General features: G+C 48.7%; 1 protein-coding gene across 1 annotated transcript; it reads right to left on the reverse strand.

Moving 5' to 3' along the window:
* Nucleotides 1-947: 947 nt before the first annotated feature.
* On the reverse strand, nt 948-7,538 carry LOC134286270 (uncharacterized). Its single transcript, XM_062847858.1, has one exon. The coding sequence runs from the start codon at nt 7,536-7,538 to the stop codon at nt 948-950; it is 6,591 nt and encodes a 2,196-aa protein (XP_062703842.1).
* Between the last annotated feature and the right edge of the window lie 323 nt (nt 7,539-7,861).

A 7,861-nucleotide genomic window follows, 5' to 3' on the forward strand; every position in this document is an offset into this window, starting at 1 on the left:
CCGCTCTAATTTTTCTCAGATTTTCTCCGTAAATTTGTTAAGAAGTTTAACCGGAAATTTTCTGAGAGATCCATCTGCCTCCAAGAGTTTTGTTGTGAACAACTGTAGGAGCTTTGCATCACAGATGCTTCGTGAATTCCTGTAACTCCTCCTGAAATTCCTTTCTAATTTATAATAGTTACACCGGATATTCCTCTACAATTTATAGAAGGTACACTCAGAGGAGTTTCACCGAGAAGTCCTCTAGGAGTGCCACCAAATGCCCAATGTTTCTGGTTTAAAGTTTATATGGAAGCTCTACATGGAATTCTTCAAAGACTTTTATTCGATTTTTTTGGGATTTTCATCGGGAATCCCTCTAAGAATTCCTATTGTTGGCACGGCACAGAACACAGAAACGTAAGACACAGTTCTTGTAGCAATTCTCATGTATTTCATCGTTGAGGAAACAGCTTTAAAGCTAAAAGATAAATTTACCCATAATTGCAAATCTTCCACACATATTCAATAACAACTTACAACTCTGTGACTCTAGTATACGCTTTTCGTCCTGTATGTTCTGGTAGCCGTCGTGTAGAGTGTTTTTTCGTCTGTATACCTAGTTTAAACATAGTTTGTGTCTTAGTCATAAATATAAGCTATTATTTCACAAAGGTTTTACTCACGGTAGTGTATTGATGGAAATATTTTAGAGAAATATGTTTGATCCCGCGATAGTAGTGATTATTAGAGCAAGAAACTAACCTAAAAGTGTATCAAAAACTATATAGCAAACTAATTTATAGGAATTTCAATGGTTTTTGTATAATTACGCACTAATTCAATCGTATGCTTGTGGCAACTCATTCTACGGACATTATTTGATTGAATTCCAAACTATACCAATATTACGATCAAATTTCATATTCATGCCTAACTGCACGGACCACATTCCACTTTTTTCGATATTAATTTTCGTCATGACATTTCATATATTCGCTACCTACACTAGCACAGCTATTAGTTGACGGGACATCTGTCAGTTCTGTAACATCCCTATTGAGCTTTTTCGCAGCGACTCCAACGGGTGTAACGCCTCCTGCTACATCCTCCTCCCCGTAATGCTGCTCCGGTGCAGCAGAATTACCTTCTGGTAGTATGTTGAGCACCGCTAGTTTAACCACTGGACGGCGTAGAATTCCTGAACTCGTCTGAACGTCTGCTTGCCTGATGCGGCCATCCTTACCCGGTATAACTTTAACGACCTTACCACGAGGCCATCGGTTCCGAGTCGGCTCTCCGACTACGAATACTAGATCTCCTTCTCGAATAGGCTTGGTTTCATCGTGCCATTTGGTGCGCCGTGTTAAGACCGGTAGATATTCCCGGATCCACCTTACCCAGAACTGGTCCAGGACGTATCGACACAAGTTCCAACCGGTGCGAAGTGATTCACCTTCTGTAGTCGAAATTTTCTCCGGCTGCTTGACTCCGTTAGAGCTGAGAAGAATAAAATGATTCGGAGTCAATGCCTCCTTGTCCGAAGTCTCCAGCGGAATGTACATCAAGGGTCTTGAGTTGACCATTGACTCTGCTTCACAAAGTATTGTCTGGAACACTTCTTCGGACGGCGCGCGAGAGTGGTTGATGGATTCCATTGCTGTCTTAACTGCTCTGACCATTCTTTCCCACGCACCGCCCATGTGCGGGGAAGATGGTGGAATGAACAGCCAACGAGTGTTGATATCCGTGAAGGTTTCCGCTAACTCTCGGTTCAAAGATGCCACTTGATTAGCCAATTCGCGACTGGCACCGACAAAATTTGTTCCGTGGTCGGAGTAGATTTGCAATGGTGCCCCGCGACGAGCGATGAAGCGACGAAGAGCTAACTTGCAAGATTCGGTGGAGAGTGACGCCGCTACTTCTAGATGTACTGCTCTAACAACTAAGCAAGTGAAGAGTGCCACCCAACGCTTCACGTGACTTCGGCCAATTTTAATAATATATGGTCCAAAATAATCGATGCCGACCATTGAAAATGGACGCACGAACGGAGTAACACGTGCTTCTGGTAGAGGAGCCATCCTGGGGACTACAGGAAGCGCCTTGTTCACTGTGCACCACTGACACTTCTTTGTAACTTTGCGTACCACTATCCGTAGAGTGGAAATGTGATAACGCTGACGAATTTCGTTGACTACAGTTTCGTTGCTGTGGTGGCCGAATCGTCTGTGGTACCAGTCGATCAGAAGTTCAGTCACACGATGTTGTTTCGGCAAGATTACTGGGAACTTTGCATCGTAACTTGCCAGCGGTGAAGCTTCAGTTCGACCTGCCATACGAATCACCCCGAACTCATCCAAAAACGGAGACAGTTGACGAATTGAGCTGCTTCTGTCGAGTTTTAACGGACGGTGTCCGTCTGATTCTTTCTGCAAGATGGTTATTTCTTCGGCGTAGGCGTCGGCTTGAGCAAGCCGCCACAAAGCTTTCTCTGCTCGCTGCATATCTTCCTGCGTCAACTCACGTTTGGTTCGCGAAACCCCTTGCTTACCGAAATCTCGGTATCGACCAATGAACGAATACACATACGCTGTGGCACGGAGGATTCGTTCCCATTTGGATAACCGGTCGCAATCGATGAACGGCTCGATTATCTTTGCACGATGCACATGTACAACTCGTAGTTCTTCTTCCGTATCGGCTACTGGTATCTGTTGCTGTGGCCACTTATCCTCCGGCTGGAAGAGAAAGTCCGGTCCCGTGAACCATCGACTGTCCGGATGAAACGTTGGACCTTTCCCCCATTTGGTGGCTTCATCCGCAACGTTGTGTTTTGTGGGCACCCAGTGCCACTCATCAGGCTGAGTTTCTTCCAGGATTTCACCAATACGTACTGCTACGTACTGGCGATACTTCCGAGCGTCTGATCCGATCCAGGAAAGAACTGTTTTGGAGTCGCTCCAGAAAAATCTGCGACTTACAGACAGCGTGTGATACTCTGCGACGGACTTTGCTATTCGGCTTCCAATAACTGCTGCCTGCAACTCCAATCGTGGGATTGACAGCGGCTTCAGCGGAGCCACCTTGGTCTTTGATGCTACCAAAGCGCATCTCGGCAGATCACGATCGACGATACGAAAATAAGCAGCGCAAGCGAAGGCACTCTCACTTGCATCTACAAAAATATGGAGCTGCAATGAATGAAGACTATCCGGATCGTAGCCGGAAAAGTAGCATCGTGGAATCTGAAGTTTCTCCAATTTGGATAGATGTTCGATCCACCGCAACCAGTTGTGCTGTATTTCCGCTGGGATAGTGTCGTCCCATCCCACTTTAGCTCTCCACAAATCTTGAATGATCACCTTACCGTGGACGAGCAGGTTCGAAATCAACCCAAGCGGGTCGAACACGCTCATGACGAACCTTAGAATACTACGCTTCGTAGCGACCTTTGTAGAATCCGAGCGCTCAATGTCGTCCGGCATCTTGACGAAGTACACAAACATATCTACATCTGGTAACCACGCCATTCCAAGAACGCGTTCCACCTGACTTTCCTTGTCGACTCTAAATTCCTTCATTTGGATCGCTGCATCTTCTCCAAGAGACTGCAACACTTTTTTGGAATTCGACCGCCAGTTTCGTAGCTCGAACCCAGCCTCTGCCTGAATCTTCCGTACGTCTGACGCCAAGTTTGCCATGTCCTGCTCCGTATCGCGGCTGTCCAGGTAATCGTCTACATAGTGGTTCTCTATCACCGCCGCTGACGCTTCTGGATGTTCTGTCTTCCACTCTAGTGCGTTTTTGTTTTTTACGAAGTTCGCCGAGCAGGGCGAACAAGTCGAACCGAAGGTCGCCACATCCATCACAAAAACGTCTGGTTTCTGAGACGGGTCGCTCCGGTAGAGAAAGCGCTGTGCCTGGCAGTCCTCCTTTCGTATCTTCAACTGGTGATACATTTCGCGAATGTCACCTGCAATCGCCACCTCTCGCTGACGAAAACGGCACAATACCCCTGGCAACGACGTAAGAAGGTCTGGGCCCTTCAGCAGAACATCATTAAGAGACACACCATTCGCCTTGGCGGCCGCGTCCCAGATAATACGCACTTTCCCTGGCTTGCGTGGGTTCGTTACCACTCCTAGTGGAAGATACCATGTACGGTGCGGATCACTATTTGCCAACTCCTGGGGTGTTGCTTTGTGAGCATAGCCTTTAACCTGGTACTCGGAAATTTGCCTTTCCAAGCTCTCTTTCAGTTCTGGATTAGATCTCAGCTTCCGCTCCAGGCAAAGCAAACGACGTTCGGCCATACCGTAGCTCGATGGTAATTCCACTAAATCGTACCGCCACAGTAATCCGGTTTCATAGTGCCCGTCGGCACGCTTGATCGTTGTTCGCCGTAGAATGTCCTTCGCTCGTCGATCTGCTGCTGCTTCTGGTCCTTCGGCTATGGAAACGCCAAGATTCTCCATTGCGAAGTAGCCTTTCACCAGGTCGTGTAGGTCGGTTTCCTCCGTGCTTTTGCAGATGTGCAATACTGGGGACCGAAAGTCCACCTTAGTGCCGTCAGTGCTTCCGAAGACAGTCCATCCCAACCTAGTTTTCGCTGCCACTGGTCCGCCGTGCTGCCCTTCTCGTATCTTGATGGGCAACGACAGCTTTGTGTTGTCCAACCCTATCAGGATTCTCGGAATAGCGGCCTCGTAACTTTTAACCGGAAGTCCGGCCAAATACTTGTACCGACGTGACAATTTATCGTACTGTAATGTCTGCACCGGAAGATCCAGCTGTCTCACAGTGCTGACATCCACCAGAGGGAAGCTTTCGCTGTCTTCATTCCCTGAAATCCTCAGTGAAACCATTCGGGAATCTGCTTCATGACGTGAAACCTTCGAAGTCCATGTCAAACACAGCGGTTGCCGTTTACCTTCAAGGTTCAACATATCGGCTAACTCCTGGTCAATCAATGTAGACGATGAACCTTCGTCGAGGAAGGCAAAGGTGGATATTTTGACTTCTTTTCCGTGCAATACCACCGGTACTACACGGAATATCGTAGTGTGGTGGTTCCAACGATGGACATTCACGATGGCATCGGATTTCGACCGTGCTCCAGAACAGTCGGAAGTCGTTGGTTTGGCCGCCGATTGTTGGCTTGGGTGTAATGCTGGATGATGTTTTTTGGCGCAGTCTCCTATGCCACAGGTACGTGTTGATTTGCAAGACCATTTTCCATGCGGCACCAGGCAAACCAAGCAAAGTTGATGAGTTTCCACCGCCTTCATGCGATCCCCGAACGACATGGACTTAAACTTGTTGCAATCCCTTATTCGATGTTTCACGCTCTGGCAGACATAGCACGGCCTCTCTTGGGTATCCACCTTCTTTCCATGCTGCTCTATTCTCCTTGGTTCGGCAGAAACATGAGCGTTGATGTAGGCCTTTTCCTTCCTCGGTTTCTCGTTTCCAACACCGCAAGATCCGTCAAAATCGGTGAAGTGGGCCACATCACTCGCTGCTGACGTGATGGCACTCATGTAGTCGCAGAACGTTCCTAAGTCGACGACACCAGTGCATCTTTTGTATAATGCCCAGTCCAGTCGAAGGTGTGGTGGCAACTTATCCACCAGCTCCTGTAGTAGAGTTGGATTGGACAGATGGGCTTGCTGGTTGGCAGCCTTTAAGTGCCCGACAAGGTTTTGCACGACCAAGCCGAAATTTACCAGGCTCTCGAGCCTTTCAGCCTTTGGAGTAGGAACGCTGCGCACTTTGTTGAGCAGCGACTGGACTAGTCGCTCTGGGCTCCCGAACAAAGTCTCAAGAGTTTCCATCACTTTCGGGACCGAAGATGGCAGCAACAGGTTACTCCGAACGGCCTCCAATGCTCTGCCCTTAAGGCATTTCTGCAGTCTCATTAAATTCTCGGCTTGAGAATATCCACACATCGTTGTGGAATTACAGAAGCTGCTAATAAAAAGTGGCCATTCTTCGGGGCAGCCAGTAAACATCGGAAGATCCTTCGGCACCACTTGCCTAGCCGACAACTGCTGCTGGAATTGTCCCCACATCGATTGTTGAATCTGCATCTGCCGCAGCTGTGCAGCGTATGGCTCGCTCTGTTGTTGTAGCGGTACTGGCGACGACGTCTGATGCTCCGGTGATTGTGATGCCAATCTCTCCGGAGCGGATGGATACTGTGGTTGCGGGGTGTACGAAATTGATTCTCGTAACACAGATGGGGGCTGCGATTGTTCCACTAGCTCATCACACATCGCCGACGCAAGTGTGTGTGGCTGCCGAGACGACAGCTGAGAGAACGACGCCCGTGTCGTTGGTGGTAGTTGCATGCTCGATATCTGCTCTGCTAACTGGATGGAAGCATCAATCGACGACTGCACTACCTGCGAAGGCTGTGACGGTGGCGGTACCAAAGTTCGAGAAGCATGTAGCTGTTGTGGGGCAGAGTTCGATGAAGGCAACTGTGTACATTGTCCGACCCTAGACTGTAGCAGCGGTGACTCACTTATCGGCGGGAGCGACGAACGTACGTTATCAGCTGATGGCCTTGTAATCGGTTCTTGGAACAAGAACGTTGGTAATGGTGGTCGTGGGACGAGCTTCGGCCGAATGGGTGGAGGTTGCATTGGTTGGGCAAACACCGATTGTGTATACACTGGTTGTGTTACCACTGGCTGCACATACAACGATGATTGCGTTTGTACCATGCTTCGTGCCGTCGGTTGCCTACCTACACACTCCATTCGAATAGGAGTGGACGCTGTAATCGGGTTCTTCATACCGGCTGTGGTACTCATGCCCTCAGTACCAACGTTGTCGGCAAGCCAGTCGCTTGCAGGTCTGGTCGAGTGCTGCTGATTTCCCCCGCTTGTCCCAACTACCGATGGATTTGGTGTAAGTTTGCGAACTGCTCCTGTATATTTTGCGAGCATTCCACCGACGGGTACGTTGACCTCACTGCCAATCGTAAACGGCGGGAAGATGTCTTCTACGTGTTGTGGAACTGGATTACCTCCGGCAGCTTCATCCAGTCCTTGGACCCACTCTCTCACCTGACTGTTCCTACTCGAACGGCTTCGACGACTCCTGTGGCTTCCAGCATCGTCATCTTCGGCATCAGCTAGAAGCAGGGCATACTTCTCATCGAGATACCTTTTGTCTAATGCAGCTTTCGCGGCCCGAGCCTTCTCCTGCAGGATACGATCCTGCTCCTGCTGTTCTTGGATCAGCTTCTCCTGGGCCCTTTTCTCCTCCTCCAGTCGCATGAGTTGTAGCTGAACCCTTGTTGACCGAGATGTGCTACTGGTTCTTCCCGAAATCGAGGCTCCACTGATGGTCACTATGGAAGTACAATCCTTGCATGTCCACTTACCGTTGAAGCTCTCCGCCACCTCCGCACACGCACGATGGTACCAACGTCGACATTGGTCACAGGCTACCATTTCTGCTACGTGATGAGGAGTTTTGCATCTCTCGCAAATGTCCTGGGATCCCCCAGCAGTGGCCTTCGCGGCAGCTCGCGTAGTGGTGGGCATCATCGATTCGTCCTCTATGTGACCTCTATGAAACGATCTCTCTGTACAGAGCAACACAACTCCAACGAGTAGAGTTCTTTAAAGTGTTGGCACGGCACAGAACACAGAAACGTAAGACACAGTTCTTGTAGCAATTCTCATGTATTTCATCGTTGAGGAAACAGCTTTAAAGCTAAAAGATAAATTTACCCATAATTGCAAATCTTCCACACATATTCAATAACAACTTACAACTCTGTGACTCTAGTATACGCTTTTCGTCCTGTATGTTCTGGTAGCCGTCGTGTAGAGTGTTTTTTCGTCTGTATACCTAGTTTAAACAT

This window comes from Aedes albopictus, chromosome 2 (assembly GCF_035046485.1).
Source record: "Aedes albopictus strain Foshan chromosome 2, AalbF5, whole genome shotgun sequence".
Lineage (NCBI taxonomy): Eukaryota > Metazoa > Arthropoda > Insecta > Diptera > Culicidae > Aedes > Aedes albopictus.